Here is a 21,881-nt window from a genome sequence, read left to right on the forward strand (position 1 = left end):
GACAATTGGCGTTTGTATAGGGATATCAACGTTATGAAAATGGAATATCAGACATACCTACAGCACTGGCACAAATACATAATTCGTTTCTCATCTTTCAGTGTTAATTTTACAACTGGTTTGGGGAGCTGTTGTACTAGCTCAGAAAAATGGTAGTATGTACTGATTTTCTTACACTAGTTTTGTTTACAGCAACACACGGGAAAGAAAATTTTGACAGACTAAAACTTATTGGCGACTGTAAACTACTTTTTTTTGGTGTTGTAGTAATTGAATTGTCACGAACTTTGCGGAACGCTTTCTTTCCCACTTCTCTTGCCGCTTCACCGCGACTAAGCATGACAGGGGCTCCCGCATGACAGAGGCACGAACACACATGACGTAAATGTGAACACATTAGTCTACTGAAATACTTTGACAATGCACATTGCTATTAAATTATTCTTAGTACACATTAAAAATTAAAACATGAGTTTTGTCTTAGCACTCTTATTTGTTTCGTGACATATTTTGTGACAAAGTTTCACAATTGATCATAATGTTTTGACCACGTAGACATGAGAAGGTTGCTATGAAGGTCAAAGAATTTAACTAGAGTGAGGTATATATACCAGCGCAGTTCAGTTACGCGTAGTAGCCGCAGTGCTAGGGTTGATTTGTGTACGAAATTTCACGCAGTTGTATTACTCTGTCATAGTATTAACAGTGAAATTGTGCTCGTGTATGATACAACAGAACGAAATTCCAACAGCATAAGGTATTTATATTATTATTGTGCCCTTTTTGTAACAGTTGTCATGAATTGGAAGAGCGTGAGCACAGCTGTCAACCACTAATTGGAATACATATCGCGTTGCACAAATATTTGTCGATTTTCTTAGTACCCTCCAGCTGTGTCTTTAGTTAGTGGACCAGGGAGTTAAGTTTGCCGTTATAAACATTGTTTTTAGTAGGTGCCGACAATTATGGGATGTGTCAGCTGGTTAACGTTTTTGTAGCAGATTCATTCTCTTGGGCCTCCCACATTTTATAATTAAATATGGGAAAATGTTCATTACCGCATCGAGCTCTTAATGTTGAAACAATAAATAATGGTTACTAGTCAAGCATTGTATGCAGGAAGTGTCCACAAAGTAGTTAAAGTGTCTCTTTAGTAACGTCGTTATTGTCGTCCGCTAATTCTGATTGTAAGTGATTGTGAATTTCACAGGTTATGCTAGATTTATTCTCGATGTCAACAACAAAGATCATGTATTGTATTGGCAAGTTATGTGACAAACCGCAGGTATGTGAAGAGGTTCTGAAGACATTCCCACAAGTTGTTGTTGTTATCAATTTTACATGACATTGTTACTTCATGTTTCTGTAGAACGAACACTTTTTTTATCTTAGTTGCATTGCCCCAGATGATTATGCAAAAGAAAGGTATCTAGTATGTGTGCAATCCCCCTTTTTTTTTTTAGGACAACACAGTGGGAGAGAATGCAAACCAGGCAGGGCTGAGCTTTTTGGTTAACTTAACTAATTGTGTGTTCATACCAGCTCAGGTTATTTGATCTCTAAAGCTTCACATTGGTAGAGGGTGTATGTTGCTGTTTTATCACCTGTATGCAAGACTACGCATAGGGTCTCCTTTCTCTATACACCTCATGTGTAGGTTTGTCTTAAAAGTTCACATGGCCTGTCATTAGCCCTATCGTGAGTTTAGTATATCTTATGTTCAAGCCCTGGGTTAAGGAACTTCTCTTAAAGCACGGCATGGGCGTGGGCATCATTAGCTTGACATGTTGTTTGTTTTTGGATCATCGTCCGTGTTGCCTTTTGATCCAGTTTCATAGTTATGATTTAAACCAGTCCTTCGTGATGGTTAGGATAGGATCCAATGCAATAAATGGAGTTGTCACACCTATCCTGGGCAGGCTATCGGATTGTTCATTGTCACTGGTTCCTGAGTAACCAGGGTCTCACAGCAGGTTTACCCTGTTGCTTTCATCTTTATTTATTTACATTTTTTGCATGTAGGCCAGCAAGCTGATGTCTTTTTGCAAATGCCATACAAAGGTTGATTAAAGTAATATCTGTTGTTGTTGTTGTTGTTGTTGTTGTTGTGGTCTTCAGTCCTGAGACTGGTTTGATGCAGCTCTCCATGCTACTCTATCCTGTGCAAGCTTCTTCATCTCCCAGTACCTACTGCAACCTATATCCTTCTGAATCTGCTTGGTGTATTCATCTCTTGGTAATCTTCAGCATTCTTCTGTAGCACCACATTTCGAAAGCTTCTATTCTCTTCTTGTCTAAACTATTTATCGTCCCATGTTTCACTTCCATACATGGCTACAGTCCATACAAATACTTTCAGAAAAGACATCCTGACACTTAAATCAATACTCGATGTTAACAAATTTTGCTGCTTCAGAAACGCTTTCCTTCCCATTGCCAGTCTACATTTTATATCCTCTCTACTTCGACCATCATCAGTTATTTTGCTCCCCAGATAGCAAAACTCCTTTACTACTTCGTGTCTCATTTCCTAATCTAATACCCTCAGCATCACCCGACTTGATTTGACTACTTTCCATTATCCTCGTAATATCTATATTACGCTTACTCACAGTAGTGCTACACATGTTTCTCTTAATACTTGAATTATATTACGTCTTACAACAGAGGGCAAGTAGATTAGAATTCATTGAGTAAATATAAATATTTATTTACTAAGATGGCGTTTATCTCCCTGTGGAACAGTTTGGTTCGCAAGTTTTCATAGCATGTTCATGGCAGCTTGTTGAACCATATGTGCCCATTTAATATAAGGACTATTGTCAGTTATTTTTAATTTTGTCCTCTGCGTGAAGTAATTATCCGTATTTCTGTATGATAATTATGTGCGTCAGTGCACTTATTTAGTTTGTTTTTACTATTCAGAAAAAGTATATTAAGTTTATACAAATACAAGGAGTATATGGTTGCATATTTTTGTTGGACAAAGGTTTCATGACAGGACTGTCTGGATTTTAGTCCATGCATTAACCAATGGCTCTTTTCTGTAATGCTAATATTCTATTCAGGTGCAGGTCTGCTGCACAACCCCACAGTCCAACACCACAATTAAGAAATGGGTAAACTTTTCCACAGTAAATAATTTTTAGTATTTGATTTGGGACTATTTTTACCAACTGAGTTATCAGATACAAGCAGCTGCTGATTTTCTCAGGTACGGAAGAAATGTTGTTTCCCAAATGGAAATTTTTGTCCAGTTCAACGCCAAGAAATTTAATGTTATCTGTTTCTGTTGATGTAATATCACAAGTATTGTTTATTTCAGTCTCATGGGAACTAATTGTTTAAATGTAAGTAGCTGGGCTTTACTGATGGTGTTTAGACCATTTTGTAGAAAATATTTAGTTACTTTCATCTTGCCCTTAATTGCAGCTGAGTGTGATATCTGAAAGTCTTTTTCATAAAATAAGAGAGGTGTCGTCAGCATAGATTACTAGATGGGAGTTGAAGGGTTGTCATGTCATTGGCATAAACCACTAAAAGAGAAAGGGACCAAGGATCGATCCCTGGATTTCTTTATCTCGAAAAGACTGGCAGTCTATTACCTTATTATCTATTTTACCTGTCAATTGAGTACACTGTTTGCAATTTGTCATGTTGTGGTCAGTAATTGCATAGATGAGTCCTCGATGTTGGAAGCCTTCAGTTTCTTAAAGAGCAACCCATAGTGTCAAAAGGGCTTTATTTTGCAACAATTTTTGATCTCATCACATGGACTGACAGAGATTTCAGGAGCTGCTTGGCTGTCTGAATAAGCGTAGATGCTACTGTTTTTGTAGTGCACATGCAAACTCTCTCCAGCCATACACACACATTGATGGCAGGTATTTCTACCTGGAATACTGTGACCAGCTTCTGTAGAAAGATGACACACTCTGGTTTAGCCTGGACCCCATGAATCCTGGCTCAAACATGTTTGTTTTTGACTCGCCAGTAAATCATACTCTCTCTTCTGCTTGGTGTCGTGGTTTGTTTTTCCACTGATCCCTACGTCCAATTGTTACACTGAAATGTTTATTGAAGCAGCTGGAAGTTTTTGTATAGCCAGCCGGTGTTTCCCTAGCCATTCCTGTGTTTCACATTCCCTATTTTGCTGTGGGATTCTGGATATCCTAAAGGTACCCATCTATATCGAGTTTTTAGCCTGTATACTCCTGCTGCCATCTCCTTTTTTACCCACAAGCGTGATGGGGTCATGTCCAGCACAGGCTCCATCCCAGCTAATTCCATCCATTAAGCTAAGCAGACCAGTCTCTACTTTGTTCCACCATACTGTAGCCCTAGGCCAATGGAAGCATACAATTCCACACACATCGGGTCAATGGCGGTGTCCGATCCCACCCGTCAGCTTTGTCCCATGACGTAAGTGTGTTGTGTTGTGGTGTGACGTCATGACAGCGTGGAGTTTAGTGTGTGTGTGTTGTTGTTGTTGTTGTTGTTGTTTGGGGGGGGGGGGTTGGGGCAAACCAAGTTTGCAGTGCTGGAATTTGTTGGTGGTATGTAATTTTTTTTTTCTTTTTTTCTTCTCGAGTTGTGATGTTTTGTGTGTTTATGGCGTATAGAATGTGTGTTAATGGGTGTAGGGATGTTTGATTTTTAGATTTTTGAGGTGTGTGGTTTTGGTTTTATTTTTCATCGCTGTAAGTGTTGGTTTTTGGTATGCCTTATTCCCCATAGCAGGTGAAGCATATCAAATAAGTTTTTTTAATTAGCTTACTGACACAGTGGTTCGTCTTCATCAATAATCTTAATGTTCTCTAGTGGGGAGAGAGAGAGAGAGAGAGAGAGAGAGAGAGAGAGAGAGAGAGAGAGAGGGGGGGGGGCGGGGGGAGAGGGGGGGCGTTTACACATTTCAGCATAGTAATGTGATTTTTATTCTGTTTTTTAGATGTTTCCACAAATAAAAAGTCTGCTGCAGAGACAGCAGCATGTAGCGGTCACCACTCATAACACTCAGTTTGCAGCAACCAAGACAACAGCTGCTGTGCAAGAGACAGCCACCAGTGCCCCAAAAGCAGAAGCAGCATTCACTTCAGGCCGTGGTATGAGAGATTAATTTGTTAATTTGTTCTGTACTGAATACTGATGGAAGTTAGTGGCTAGTTACAGTATATAAGTGTTGGGGGGGGGGGGGGAAATTATACGAATGTAATTCAAAAGCATCCACCCAGATCTTAGTTAATGATTTCATTGAAATATTGGATATTGCTTGTGGTGCAGCCTGTAGGTCCGTACCCACTCATTGACACTGGGAGCTACTCCATTAATCTTTACAGTGTGTGATATTTAGGTTTACATCTTCGATAAATCTGTGTGTACAGGCAAGTCGCTTGTATGTGGAATGAGTCAATAAGTGGAACACAGTACTAATTAGTGCAATAATAATAATAATAATAATAATAATAATAATAATAATGCAGCAGAAATGATAATTAAGTTTACAGTGTCGTGTTTGTAGTATTTTTTGTTGGATTAAAATAATGTTGTTGTTGTTTATTGATTTATTTATTTCATCAGAGTAATATAGAAGTTGTCGTGGTAATATTATAATAAAAATAAATAGCACAAAATACTAAAGCATGCTCTAAGGCTAGGACAAGTGGTCAGCTGTGACCTTAATGAAGGAACCATCCTGGCTTTTGCCTGAAGTGGTGTAGGAAAACCCAAATCAGGATGGCCAGACAGAATGAATCCCATCCTCCTGAGTGTGAAGTCACTGTCTTAAAAGATGCATTGCCTCATTCAGTTGGTGCCTGTTATGCAATGTTATTTGATTTACACAAACATATCTCCGATAACTAATAAAATGAAAACATAATTTTGATTTTCATTGCCACACACAGCAATGATATCTGCTGATGACTTCTGGGCCATGGAGATGCTGCTGTGCCCTTTGCGATAACTCCAGCCTGTTTGGACAACCAGTTCCTGGGCCACCAACATTAGAGTATGCCCCATGTTTCCTTCCTCTCCTCATCTGTCCAACTGAAAAGACTGCATCAGCAAGGCATTACTACCATGCAGTACAGATCCTGACACTTGACTTTCTTGCCAGAGTAGGAAACAGTGATCATTTGATCATACAATGTAGGATTTCATGGCTGGTATTGTCTTCACTTAAAACTTCCGGGCTGATAAGCCGTGGTCAAACTATAAAACTCTTTCCTGACGTTTTGTCTCCGTCTGCGGGAGACATCCTCGGAGGTACAGCAGCAAACTGCGAAGAGAACTCGAGGAAGCGCTAATTATATAGGCGGTACAGAGGGCGCCACTGTCGATCACTTGGTGTCATAGATGAAATTGTCTGGTAATGCCAACATTCTCAATTGAAAGTAATCGATCGTCAAGCTTGCGGTGCAATGCTGACATCCAAATTTTATCCAGTTTAACACCTTTGTCTTTCCTGTTAAAATTATTACTGTGTTTATCAATCTCGATAGCCTCTCTATACATGCGTGCATAATAATGTGAGGTTTTTGATGTGACACTCGTCTCGCTGAATTTTATTTCATGATCACCTTCCTGGTAAACATGTTCCGCTGTGGCTGATTTATCCGTGTGACTCAGGCGGCAATTTCTCTGATGTTCAAAAAGATGGGTGTTCACACTTTTCTTTGTGGTACCGATGTAAACCTGTCCACAACTACACGGAATTTTTAATCCAATTTCCTATGGAGACGGAAAGAATGGGCAATTGAATTTCCTGGATGTGTTTGTGATTAAACAATGGGATGGAACATTGGGCCATAAGGTATAGAAAGGCCACACATACTGATCATTATCTCATAAAGATTCAAACCACCACCCTAGGCAAAAAAGAGGTGTAATGAAAAGCTTGGTAGACAGGGCGTACAAAATTTGTGAACCTGTTTATTTAAAAGAAGAGATTGAACTTTCGTGAAGAATGGCTATTCTAGCAAGGATATAGATCGAGCACTTTGCTCTAGGCAGAGAATCAGGAGCAACGACAAACAACAGTTGCCCAATGGGCAAAGTTTTTCTTCCGTTCATTAGTAAGGTCACAGATCGCATTGGGAAAGTTTTAAACAAGTATGGGGTGGAAACTATTTTCAGACCCACCAGGAAAATAAAAGAATATTTAATATCGGCAAAAGATGCACGACACCCTTTGGCTACATCAGGAGTATATAAAATTCCTTGTAGTTGTGGACGGGTTTATATTGGTACCACAACGAGAAGTGTGAACAGCCATCTTGTTGAACATCAGAGAAATTGCTGTTTGGGGCACACGGATAAATCGGCCATAGCAGAACATGTTTACGAGGAAGGCCTATCAGCCTGGAAGTTTTAAGTGAAGAGTGATCATTTATGGAAATGTAACAGCGTGTTGTATGAGGGTGAGTCAAATGAAAACCTTCAATATTTTTTAAAAATATTATTTATAGCGCAGAAGTGCTACAAAGCTGTATCACTTTTCAACATAATCTCCCCCACTCAATGCAAGTCCTCCAGCACTTACAAAGTGCATAAATTCCTTTAGAAAATAATTCTTTTGGTAGTGAGCGCAACCACTCATGCGCCGCGTGGCGGCGTACCTCTTCATCAGAAAACCGAGCGAGGTGGCGCAGTGGTTAGCACACTGGACTCGCACTCGGGAGGACGACGGTTCAATCCCGTCTCCGGCCATCCTGATTTAGGTTTTCTGTGTTTTCCCTAAATCGCTTCAGGCAAATGCCGGTATGGTTCCTTTGAAAGGGCACGGCCGATTTCCTTCCCCATCCTTCCCTCACCCGAGCTTGCGCTCCGTCTCTAATGACCTCGTTGTCGACGGGATGTTAAACACTAATCTCCTCCTCCTCCTCCTTCATCAGAAAGGAACTTCTTTCCTCCTATTGCATCTTTGAGTGGTCCAAACATATGGAAATCACTTGGGGCAAGGTCTGGTGAGTAAGGTGGATGAGGAAGACATTCAGAATGCAGGTCTGATTGTTAAAACTGTTGTACGGGCAGTGTGGGGCCTTGCAATGTCATGTTGCAATTGGACACATGCTGACAAGCAATCCACGTTGCATTGATTTGATTGCAGGCTGCAGATGATTTTTTAGGAGATCTGTGTATGATGCACTGGTGACAATGGTCCCTCTAGGCGTGTAATGCTCCAAAATGACGCCTTTTTCGTCCCAAAAGAGTGTCAGCATAACCTTCCCCACCAATGGTTCTGTTCGAAACTTCTTTGGTTTTGGTGATGAGGAATGGTACCATTCCTTGCTTGCTCTATTCGTTTCTGGTTGGTGGAAGTGAACCCAGGTTTTGTCCCCAGTAACGATTCTTGCAAGGAAGCCATCACCTTCTCATTCAAAGTGCCGAAGAAGTTCTTCACAAGCATCAATGCGTCATTCTCACATTTCAGGAGTCAGCTGCCGTGGCACCCATCTTGCAGACACTTTCTGAAACTGGAGCACATCATACACAATGTGGTGTGCTGACCCATGACTAATCTGTAAACATGCTGCAATGTCATTCAGTGTCACTTGTTGGTTTTCCTTCACTATGGCTTCAACTGCTGCAGTGTTCTGTGGAGTCACAACTCGTTGTGCCTGACCTGGACAAGGAGCATCTTCCACTGAAGTCACACCATTTGCGAACTTCCTACTCCATTCGTAGATTTGCTGCTCTGACAAACATGCATCACCGTACTGAATCTTCATTCGTCAATGAATTTCAATAGGTTTCACAATTTCACTGTGCAAAAAACGAATAACAGAACGCTGTTCTCCCCTGGTGCAAGTCGCAAATGGGGCGGCCATCTTTATACTGATACTGCGACGGTATGTGTGCATCTGCACTATGCTGCCACCTACAGGTCATTCTGCACGCTTACCAACTTACAGGAAAACGCCGTGAAATTTTGATTTCTTATTACAAATTTAAGGTTTTCATTTGACTCACCCTTGTAGTAACTCATTTCATTATTACTCACTACTCTGAGTCCTCCAAGTAACCTTTAGTTATGTAGCATGCATTAGTTGTGAAGAATGTTTCAGCTGCCTCTTTGAACAGCAGTATACTAGTAACAACTTTCATTTCCTTGGACAGTTTATTATATAATTTTATTTCCTGATAGAAAATACTGCTTTGAGCTTTTTGTTTGTTTTTCCTTGGTAAAAGTAAATCCATACTGGCTCTTGTTCCATGGTTAGGCATAGAACTATTAGTAGAATACTTAGCAATGTTATCCCTGTTGTGCACCACAGATTGAGAGGTGTAGTCACTTGGTACAGTAAGCATGTCCAGTTTTCTAAATAGCTCTTTATGGTGAGCATGCCTACTACTTCTAGATAATATTCTTATGGCCCTCTTCTGAAATTTAAAAATTCTGTCTATTTTTCTGGCCTTCAGTTCCCAGAACAGAATCCCACAGCTAAGAATAGTGTACATAGGAATAGTATGTCACCACAAGACATTGGCTGTTACATACTGTGATGACACTCAGAGAGCATGATATGCTGTTAACATTCTTTATCCCAGTATCCTTGAGTGCTCAGTCCATATTAACTGATAATCAGTATTCATCCTTAAAAACATTGTGCTTATTAGACAATCTTTAGGTTTATCATCTATGTCTATGTATTGTCACAGATAGTTAACAGGAATTTCCACTTCTTTGAAGAACATTAGTTTGAAGGTTTTCCATAAAGTAAAATTGGCAGTAAAAGTCTAGAATAGGGCCAGTGGCATACTTATGTGTTTCGTGCAGGAATGTTGTCGGTGCTTGCCGCGAGGTATGGTGGATCCAAAAGAAGGCATGTCAGCTGTTTGTGTTATACAGCCAATGAGAGAGCAGCAGATAGATGATGTGTTTCAAAGTAGTACATTCGGAAGAAAGTGTGAAATTTTGCTGTTAATGAGAATTATAAATTTAATTGCTCCTTGTTTGAGTCACACCTATTTAAACTGTGTAAACTGTACTAGTATCTGCAAACAAAGGACAGTGTCACAACCCATGATTTATTTGAAAAAGCTGTGAAATATTTCCCTGCTCTTTGGTGCTATGCAATCGATCTGTGCGAGCACGCTGAGTAAGTGGACCAATGTTTTTTAATAAAATCATGGGAGAAGGGATGTGGATCGTTGTTTGTTAATATATCAGATGTGAAACTTCATTGTGAATAAACATAGATCTACCTACCTTCTCCCAGCGTTAAAATAACATTGATCCAGTTACTCAGTGTGCTCTCACAGATTAACTTTGTAGCCATTTCGCTACCATGTTTGACAAGTTTTCATGTCTCTGCAATTAATACATGAGACAGGCATAAATGGACGATGTCATACGGACCTGAATCACTTAAATTAGTCCACTTTTGTAGTGTCACTGTCATAATTATAAAATATTTCTGTTGAATCTCACTAACATACCAAAAACTGGCAAACGGTTTAAATTTTGTTGCTAGAAATACATTGCCTCACTCCTCACCTCATTGGTCATGTCAATCAATCATTCCACTGGCAACACAAAACTGACACGTTGCCAACCTGTGAGCAATAGATAAGCACCACAACTGCCGCTGGCCTTGATCTTGATTTTAGCTAAAATGGCATATCAGTCAGGTCAATTTAAACAAAGATTTATTACTTCTTGTGTCTTTGATACTATTTATCACTGAATTTTCCCTCTTTCGTACAAGAAGGAAATGCTTTTACTCGATGTGGAGATAATCTTTCCTTCTAGTATTGTGGTTGTGGTGTTGGCAATTTGTTTCATATTGAGTTGGTGATTTAAGACAAAACACACTGAGAAGTTTATGCACAAAGATGGTGTAGTAATGAAAGTTGTTTGAAAAGCCACTAAGAATAAGTGTCGTCACTGATGAGACAAAACTAAATTTCTTCTTCAATTCATTAACATTTGCTCATTTATGTAATAAATGTATGGTACACAAGATTTTTTGAAGAAAATAGCCGAATGGTAGCTTCACCTGGAGTGATGAGATTATATCCTTTCACTTTATCATGCTGACCGTTGGTTTTTTCAGCTTACATGCTAATTAAATGATCTGTTGCTTTTTTAGTGGGTAATTACCGTAAATTGGACAACTTGGAGAAAAGGTTTCTAGTCTGGACAGGAAAATACAAATCAATAGCAGATGTTCCTGACAGCGTATCGTAAGTATCAGTAAAGTACTGTAGTAATAAAAGAACTATTGACAATTTACATTGATAGAATGCTCACCTTTGTACTGATAACAATTAAGTTTTAAAAATAACTGTTTATGTTCCGCATAAAATAGAGTTTCAACTTCTGGATGGGTCTTATATTAAATGAAAACGTTATTCCATGTGACAAACTGTATTTTAAAGAATTTCAGAAGAGCCACTCTCATTCAGCATTTAATGAATGCGCGGATTTTTAGTTGTCACTGTTGGCATAATTAATACAAACAAGATAACAACCAATCGCTAAATACGGATTTTCATAAAATTAGTTGCAGAAATGCCATGCAAGGAGTAAAACAGCGAAAGACCTGATTTTAACTGAGTTATTGAAATTTTAATAACACAGACAACTTAGGTTGCTGTTTTGTCACAGTTAAAAATGTGAAGGTAATAAAACACTAAAAAATTACTATGAATCCACCATGGGAAGTGGTGCAATGCATCAGTTACCAATTTCGGTGTGTTTCAGTATCACTAAGCGAAGAGTTCACTTTGCACATAGATCACATTGTGAAACCTAAGGTTTCTGTTGGCTGTGACTAAAATGGGAAGGAAGAGAGCTCTACATTTTAATTGTAACCAGATCATTGACAGCAACTCATGGACCACTCCCTCTGGTGATGTGCAAACATTGGTTTTTTCAAATGCCATTATGTTTGGACTTTTAAGTGATTTCCATGACGTGTGTAGTAAAAATTTGTAGTGTGTTAGTCCTTTAATTTCTTGGATTGTTAGACATATTTCCGATGTCTTGAATCAGCACTATTTCATTCACCTCATAACACCCGTGTAAACATAATGCGCTAATATGAAATCGGCTTTCATTTATTGTTTTCTTGTCCTCCAATACTCTTTCATTGTTATATTGTCTCACTTTTTTTTCTTTCTTTAGTACACTTAATTCTCACTTTCTTATTTTCACCTTAGAATACATCTATTTTTACCACTTTATGAGAATATTTTCTTGTGCTACTTTCTCTTCTATTTTGTATATTTTTAGATATTTTTTAACTCCTCTGAAGGTGCTTTTTGTTTATATGCTTTCCCAAAGGTTCTCAAAAATTTTTTTTTCGCCTCATGTCTTTCATTCTTTACAAATGCGCAAAATATGGCAGTCTACTTTTCCATATTGGTTTCTGCTTTCTTGTCTATTTTGTAGTGTATTATTCATGATTGTGTTGTTAATATCCAATTTCGTTAGTGTTCCTAGACCCAGTTACGTAGGTGAATGGCTGATTGGTGGTCATACTCGCATAAAATGCTGTACAGAATTTACAGCAGAGCTGGTGCATGATAAATCTGCCTTCGCAGGTGACCCTGCCTCTTGGAGGGTAGGATAGGGTAGGATACGCCTGTGACAGGGCTGGAATAGGATGTGCTGGATGCGGTGCATAGGAGGGATCTGGCACTTGTCTTCCACACAGTATGACCCGTGGGAATAGTGTAGCATAAGATTGAACCAGGATATTCTGTAGCTTGGGTGGGCAATGGATTAACAAATAATACTCTGGACTGGAAAAAGTTAACCATACCCTATGCTAGTGATTAGACTACTTATGATTGACCCAGAAATTAGGGCCATCTTCTCCACAGTCCTTCTCAATTCCCCTAAAGTGATAGTATGGGGAAGTTGGCTTCAGTTGTTTTTCGTTCATATGTATAAACTGCCGGATAGTCTTTGAATGTTTGTATTCTAAAGTCAGATTATAAAACACAGATATTTAAATTTTAGTTGCATCAGTATCTAAAGCTGGAAAAAAAAAAAAAAAATTCTGACTCGAATAGTGTTCCACCCTAGCTGTCATTACTTCAATGAAATATCCTTTTTTCTTTGTAGTTTACAGTATTGTATGAACTCAGCTGTGTGGCCGTTTTCAGGCATTTAATACATAATGAAAAATGGAAGCATTAACCCACACTGTTTCTACAGGTGCTCATCACATTTGTAAGTAACTGTGAGGGGATAACTTTAAACAAGCATCAGCTGAATTTCTGGCAGTAGAACCTGAAGGCTGTTTGAGGTTATCACTTCGGAGCAACTTACATACGTACTGTATTTACTCGAATCTAAGCCGCACCTGAAAAATAAGACTCTAAATCAAGGGGGGAAAAAAAAAAAATTCCCGAATCTAAACCGCACCTGAAATTTGAGACTCGAAATTCAAGGGGAGAGAAAAGTTTTAGGCCGCACCTCCAAATTGAAACAAAGTTGGCCCATTGTAATATGAGACACAATTTAGGTCGAATGAATGACGATACAACTACAGTAGTTTGGTTCGAGTCATAAGTTTAGCAGTTAAGCTTTGCCAGGTAGCCACTGCTTTGCGTCAGGCACTCCGTCCGTATTTATACGGGTACCCTACCTTTTTCATGTAATTCGTCTGGTTTGAATTGATTGCTTATTTTTCTTTGATGTGATAGGTGCCGTTCTCTTTGTTATAGGTGTTTACGTCACTCTAAGCTGAAAATGCATTATTATACTGTGTCGTGCATTGTTTGTCGCATTCTGATAATGAGTGTTTACGGCCTGTCGCCGCTCGTGGCATGGCTTGCTTTTGTGTGCACTATCGGCAGAAGTTAGTTGTGGCAGCACATACCAACATTTTTCAGAACTTCTGCTTACTTTGCACTCAATTCTAAGCTGCAGGCGGTTTTTTGGATTAAAAAAAACGGAAAAAAAGTGTGGCTTAAGTTCGAGGAAATACGGTACTGAATGGCTGGAGAAAAGGTGTGGGTTAATGCTTCGAAGTTTCACTATCTATTACACAGGATGATGTTGAAAAGAATCCATTGCCGGTCACTTTGGAAGGTGGTTTATTGACAACTTGAGTAGTTTTGGGCATATGTACATCTTCAGGCGATTACATTACGTTTCATCTTGACACATTTAGCATATTTGTCTCCAAAGTAGTCATTTGACACACCATATTTCTATATTCACACACCAGTTCCACTTAAAATGTTATAACTGTGGACAAAACAAAAAGGAACTGTTAACACCCATTGTATATACATTTGAACGCTAACATATTGGATGCTGTGTGTTTATTTCATACACTGTTTATAACATTTTCGGTGGAATTAGTGTGTGAATATAGGAATATGGTGTGTCAAATGACTGCTTACGGGTTGATTACTACCACTTGGAAACACTATCTATATTTAATACTGATTGTGAAAAGATAAAACTGAATGCAATTGCCTGAAGATGGGCATAAGCTTGAAACTGTATTTTAAATAAATCACCTTTGTAAGTGACCAGTAGCAGATCTCTTAAACAGTACCCTTTAAACTGAAAGAACAATCATGGAGTCAAACCATTGTGGATAGAATTAATTTAACGTAGAACAAACTTGTAAATAGCCGAATATGTACAGTAGCTAAGAATAGCAATCTGTCCTCTCCATAATTGCTGATATTAAAATGTTGCTAATTTATGTTGCCTATACTTCCTTACTTACTTACTTCAGATTGCGTGAAAAAGTGTAGATATACACAGTGGTACACGATAACTGTGAGACACTTGTAATGTTGTTGTTGTGGTCTTCAGTCCTGAGACTGGTTTGATGCAGCTCTCCATGCTACTCTATCCTGTGCAAGCTTCTTCATGTCTCCGTACCTACTGCAGCCTACATCCTTCTGAAACTGCTTAGTGTATTCATCTCTTGGTCTCCCTCTACGATTTTTACCCTCCACGCTGCCCTCCAGTACTAAATTAGTGATCCCTTGATGCCTCAGAACATGTTGTACCAACTGATCCCTTCTTCTGGTCAAGTTGTGCGACAAACTCCTCTTCTCCCCAATTCTGTTCAATACCTCCTCATTAGTTATGTGATCTACCCATCTAATCTTCAGCATTCTTCTGTAGCACCACATTTTGAAAGCTTCTGTTCTCTTCTAGTCCAAACTATTTATCGTCCACGTTTCACTTCCGTACAATGCTACACTCCATACAAATACTTTCAGAAACGACTTCCTGACACTTAAATCTATACTCGATATTAACAAACTTCTCTTCTTCAGAAATGCTTTCCTTGCCATTGCCAGTCTACATTTTATATCCTCTCTACTTCGACCATCATCAGTTATTTTGCTCCCCAAATAGCAAAACTCCTTTACTACTTTAAGTGTCTCATTTCCTAATCTAATACCCTCAACATCACACGACTTAATTCGACTAAATTCCATTATCCTCGTTTTGCTTTTGTTGATGTTCATCTTATATCCTCCCTTCAAGACACCATCCATTCCATTCAACTGCTCTTCCAAGTCCTTTGCTGTCTCTGACAGAATTACAATGTCATCGGCGAACCTCAAAGTTTTTATTTCTTCTCCATGGATTTTAATACCTACTACGAACTTTTCTTTTGTTTCCTTTACTGCTTGCTCAATATACAGATTGAATAACATTGGGAAGAGGCTACAACCCTGTCTCACTCCCTTCCCAACCACTGCTTCCCTTTCATGCCTCTCGACTCTTATAACTGCCATCTGGCTTCTGTAAAAATTGTAAATAGCCTTTCGCTCCCTGTATTTTACCCCTGCCACCTTCAGAATTTGAAAGAGAGTATTCCAGTCAACATTGTCGAAAACTTTCTCTAAGTCTACAAATGCTAGATACTTAGGTTTGCCTTTCCTAAATCTTTCTTCTAAGATAAGTCGTAGGGTCAGTATTGCCTCGTGTTCCAAGATTTCTACAGAATCCAAACAGATCTTTCCAGAGGGCGGCTTCTACCAGTTTTTCCATTCGTCTGTAAAGAATTCGCATTAGTATTTTGCAGCTGTGACTTATTAAACTGATGGTTCAGTAATTTTCACATCTGTCAACACCTGCTTTCTTTGGGATTGGAATTATTATATTCTTCTTGAAGTCTGAGGGTATTTCGCCTGTCTCATACATTTTGCTCGCCAGATGGTAGAGTTTTGTCAGGACTGGCTCTCCCAAGGCTGTCAGTAGTTCTAATGGAATGTTGTCTACTCCCGGGGCCTTGTTTCGACTCAGGTCTTTCAGTGCTCTGTCAAACTCTTCACACAATATTGTATCTCCCATTTAATCTTCATCTACATCCTCTTCCATTTCCATAATATTGTCCTCAAGTACATCACCCTTGTATAGACCCTCTATATACTCCTTCCACCTTTCTGCTATCCCTTCTTTGCTTAGAACTGGGTTTCCATCTGAGCTCTTGATATTTATACAAGTGGTTCTTTTCTCTCCAAAGGTCTCTTTAATTTTGCTGTAGGCAGTATCTATCTTACCCCTAATGAGATAAGCCTCTACATCCTTACATTTGTCCTCTAGCCATCCCTGCTTAGCCATTTTGCACTTCCTGTCAATCTCATTTTTGAGACGTTTGTATTCCTTTTTGCCTGCTTCATTTACGGAATTTTTATATTTTCTCCTTTCATCAATTAAATTCAGTATCTCTTCTGTTACCCAAGGATTTCTACTAGCCCTCGTCTTTTTACCTACATTATCCTCTACTGCCTTCACTATTTCATTCCTCAAAGCTACTCATTCTTCTTCTACTGTATTTCTTTCCCCCATTCCTGTCAATTGTACCCTTATGCTCTCCCTGAAACTCTCTACAACCTCTGGTTCTTTCAGTTTATCCAGGTCCCAACTCCTTAAATTCCCACCTTTTTGCAGTTTCTTCAGTTTTAATCTACAGATCATAACCAATAGATTGTGGTCAGAGTCTACATCTGCCCCTGGAAATGTCTTACAATTTAATACCTGGTTCCTAAATCTCTGTCTTACCATTATATAATCTGTCCGAAACCTGTCAGTATCTCCAGGCTTCTTCCATGTATACAGCCTTCTTTTATGATCCTTGAACCAAGTGTTAGCTATGATTAAGTTATGCTCTGTGCAGAATTCTACCAGGCGGCTTCCTCTTTCATTTCTTAGCCCCAATCCATATTCCCCTACTACGTTTCCTTCTCTTCCGTTTCCTACTGTCGAATTCCAGTCCCCATGACTATTAAATTTTTGTCTCCCTTCACTACCTGAATAATTTCTTTTATCTCTTCATATATTTCTTCATCTGCAGAGCTAGTTGGCATATAAACTTGTACTACTGTAGTAGGCGTGGGCTGCGTGTCTATCTTGGCCACAATAATGCGTTCACTATGCTGTTTGTAGTAGCTAACCCGCACTCCTATTTTTTTATTCATTATTGAACCTACTCCTGCATTACCCCTATTTGATTTTGTATTTATAACCCTGTAATCACCTGACCAAAAGTCTTGTTCCTCCTGCCACTGAACTTCACTAATTCCCACTATATCTGACTTCATCCTATCCATTTCCCTTTTCAAATTTTCTAACCTACCTGCCCGATTAAGGGATCTGACATTCCACGCTCCGATCCGTAGAACGCCAGTTTTCTTTCTCCTGATAACGACGTCCTCTTGAGTAGTCCCCGCCCGGAGATCCTTTTGAGAATAAATTTCAGTCATCAGCTGCAAATGAATTTTTATTATCTTTACTGATTTCGACAAATTAACTTGTCGTATTCATAAGCTTAGTTTAGCAGACAGTCAATATCTTATCCACAGGAGGATAATCCCTTAATATGTTCAAAAATTTACATATTGTATGTGATTGTTTTGAGCAGTTTGACAATTTACCATAACTGAAGCAGTATTTATAATAATTACATATAATATGTAAATTTCTGAACATACCATGGCATTATCCTTCTGTGAAGAACATGTTGAATGTTTGCTAACTAAGCTTCTGAATATGACTAATTCGTCTAAGCTGGTAAAGATAATGAAAATTTACTTGCAACTGATGACTGAAATTATTCTGAAAAAATAATACTACAGTTGCTGAAAATTACAGCCATGAATTTATTATTATTATTAATAATGTAAATTTCTTCACAACTTCTGTTGTATCGTGAAAACTGAAGCAGTGTATGTTAAGTAAAACTTTCATCTTGGATTATCCACCCATTTACTTTCTTTTGTAGTGTATCAACAAGCTCTTCTTTTGCCCATATTACTCTCATACTGTTTCTTGTAAACACCTTCTTCTTATCTCTACGACAAACAGCGTATTATATTGCTTCAAGCTGTGTGGCATAGGAGTTAGTGTCGCTGACTGACATACTGCGGGTCAGCGGTACAAATCCAACTGCCAGCAGTTGTTTGATATTTAATATTTCATTTCTGGAAGATTCTCACTATTTCTTTTGTTTGTATGTATATTATGGAATATGCCTGTATAAATAGCAGCAGTCTCCATCTAGGAGTTCTCTTCTAACTTTGTTGACATTCATAATAAACATGCTTTCAGTGCTAAGCATTGTACTTCATTGATGAGCTTGCTTTTGGACTGCTGTTACAATGTGTCAAAATTGGTTAGATTGCTATTGTTCAAACAACACATGTGAAACTTACATTTGTAAGTACCTTATTCATTGGTTATTGTTGTGTTGACTATCTGTTTTTCCTAGGTCTGTATATCTTCATATGGCAGAAAAGTGGCTAAAACCTTGACACAATAAAAATAAATTTTATGTTTCATAGAAGAATTCACTTTATGATTTCTGCAACATTTTTACAGGATGGATGTGATTGAGAGAGCCAGAAACAGGATTCGCATCCGTGCAGCCAATTACATGATTGGACTGACAGTTCTTGGTTGTGTGATATTCGCCTTTTCTGGCAAGGAGGCTGCAAAGAGAGGTGAATCCGTGAAGAAAATGAATTTGGATTGGCACAAAAAAGTAAACGAAGAAGAGAAGACTGCTAAGTGAGGATATTCCCCTCAGTCCTAATAAATCTGTTATTGGTCTCAAATTGGAGATCATGTTTTTTAATTTCAGCAGAACGTTGCTGTGAGCAGTAGTCATAAAGATATTTTTTTTAATTTATGTGTTTATTAGAATTGTTTGGAAACTGTGATCTGCTTAAAAATTGTATTAATGTTATTAGCTGTGTGTTTGCATGCTACTCTCTTTAGTATAAATTTGTAGCAGAGCCTACTCTGATACAGGTAGCATGATGTCATTGCCACATAGATGTGCCTGTAGAAGCATGCCACAGGTAAAACAAGAGCACTAGCAAAGCTTCTACATAAAACTGAGATTGCAATATGTGTAAGGCCATACTGAACTTCTTTAAAAATTGTACAGCACTACAAGAGTTGTCAGTGTACGAGAAAACATTTAAAATAAGAAAAGGGGATACTTTGCTTTTTTAAAAATATAACTAGCTACTTATTTAATGTGAAAGTGCTGAAAAATATTCCTTCCCCTTTTCTTTTTAATAATTGTTTTGCAGATGTATACTTTAAACTGAATACTCAAACAGCATAAACTTCTCTCTGTTAAAAGTATGGTCTTCATGCAGAAACATTGCATGTACTGATACCAGTATTGTGTGTAGACGTTTACCAAACCAGTGTCTGAGTCTCATTCTCTGAAAGAAAATTCAGGTTAAATGATTGAGGCAACATGAATCTGTGGAAATGGTATGATTGATATGGAATGTTTTAAGTGTTTGATATGGATGTGTGCTGGCACGGAATTCAGTGGTGGACAATTTCCGGCGTGTTAATTTAATAATAATATTATTTTCGATCACTTGATTATATGAACAAAGTTGGTCCTAATTTATAAATTGTTGTTTGAAATAAAGTGTGTGATTTTCATAAAAAAGTTGAGTTATTTTATCTGTATTTCTGTTAATCACCTTTTGTATTCCATATTAATGCAAAAAATATCGTTGCCTTTTTTTTAAAAAAATGTCTTGTTAATCACAGAAAACAATACTTTATTTGGCACAATAAAGTGCAAGGAAATGAATATTTTAAACTGCATACATTTAAGTATTGGAGTTGCTTTAGTTTCATGTAGATGTTTGAGTGATTTAACTCCTTAACCTATTTTGAGAATATGATGAATATTTCAACAATGCGCGCGCGTACACACACACACACACACACACATATATATATATATATATATATATATATATATATATATAAAAAATCCTGGACCTGGGCAACATAAATTAACAACTGAATTGAAAAGGGGGAGAGAAATGTAGCTTATAAGATCTCTCATGGTGGAATAACTCAACTTCAAACAGATAAAATTTCATTGGCCTGTGAAAGATGGCACTCATAAGGTGGTATTACTGCCTTCCATTTTTATTGTAATGCAGAACATATTTAAACTTGGTACACAAATTGGTTATTCATCAATTCGGAAACTGGAGGAAATGCTAATAAGAATGTAGGTGAAATAATTTTAATAGCAAAGGTATTTATTATTCATAACATAAATACACAAGCAAACTACACACCACTACCAGCCTACAGTGTCTGTGGAAAGTTCCCCACTGTACTTAGTTTCCTCATGTGATGCTTGTGTGCCGTACATGTAGGCAACAATATACATAGAAATGAGAATGAAATGGAGCCTGTGTGTGTGTGTGTGTGTGTGTGTGTGTGTGTGTGTGTGTGAGAGAGAGAGAGAGAGAGAGAGAGAGAGAGAGAGAGAGAGAGGGAGCTCTTAAAACATAAAACAAGCACTATCTGCTGGTGCAAGAAATGCACTGCTCTGCTGTTTTGGTGCGTAAGAGTATAAAAGTAGTTCAGTATGGAACGTTCCCTGGCAACACTCACACTATTAATAAACTAAAATTTAATTGTACTATATACACCGCTATGAAGCAATTTGTATATACTGTAATTATTTAACAAAAAATATTATTTAATTTTGTGTAAAGGACATTCGTTATTATTGTAACATTTTCTGTAGTAATATTCTCGATGTATTTATGATGGTAATATTTCTATACTCATAATGTAATTGCGAAATGTGTCAATATCTGCGATAACAAAAATGTAAAATTCAGCCACAGAGGAAAATAATGTTGTAAGATTACAAAGAGATGTTAATGGTCAGCAGTAGTATAAAAAGCACCACGTAGTGTGTATTTCTTTGTCGTCTTCCTGGAGAGCTGAAAGTGAGAGGAACCTGTGACGTAGCATTTTATGAATGGGTAGACTTCTTTTGTCTGTATCTAGATTTAGCCGCCATTAGAGGAGAAATTACAAACTAATGTAAGTTGAATTATTGTTGTGGTCTAAATACATTATAATTTATCAAAAGTGTGTATTACTAATGTAAATTAGCTTGCCCATGTCATCTATAATATTTCTTTAAAGAATTTTTAGCGGTGTTGCTGGGCTGTGCTGCGACCGAACGATTTGCAGTGGCGGCACATTTAAAAAATTGTTCCGCTAAGAAAAATTAACCAAACCCATAAATCGGGAGCAGATAAAAATTAGCAGTGAATTAAGAAAATGTTTTTCTTTTACAGCGATCCTGAGACTGATGGAATTTATTACTAGTTTCACATTTGTGCATTCATAGGCGGATAGTTAACGTTGAAATTTAACAATTTGTTGGTTGACAAACTGCCTATTGGCTTCTGTCTCGGGTTCTTCGGCCGACGTTCATCTAATGATTTTTCTGACGTTTCGCCAGCACGAGTGGCTGGCATTGTCAAAGCTTCACCCTCCATTGCCGGTGGTGAACTGGAGGCGAGCTCGCGGCCGCAGACTATATGTACCTGGCGCGCCAACGTCCGAGGGCTTCTCCGCGGTCATTTCCGGTGCG

General features: G+C 38.2%; 1 protein-coding gene across 1 annotated transcript; it reads left to right on the top strand.

The window, feature by feature from the left end:
• The first annotated feature begins 583 nt into the window (after positions 1-583).
• Positions 584-19,910, top strand: LOC126244668 (UPF0389 protein CG9231). Its single transcript, XM_049948257.1, has 4 exons — positions 584-757; positions 4,949-5,102; positions 11,094-11,187; positions 18,815-19,910. Exons 2-4 carry the CDS (start codon positions 4,949-4,951, stop codon positions 19,005-19,007), a joined length of 441 nt encoding a protein of 146 aa, XP_049804214.1. The 5' UTR covers positions 584-757; the 3' UTR covers positions 19,008-19,910.
• Positions 19,911-21,881: the final 1,971 nt, after the last annotated feature.

Source organism: Schistocerca nitens, chromosome 1, assembly GCF_023898315.1.
Source record: "Schistocerca nitens isolate TAMUIC-IGC-003100 chromosome 1, iqSchNite1.1, whole genome shotgun sequence".
Taxonomy (NCBI): Eukaryota; Metazoa; Arthropoda; class Insecta; order Orthoptera; family Acrididae; genus Schistocerca; species Schistocerca nitens.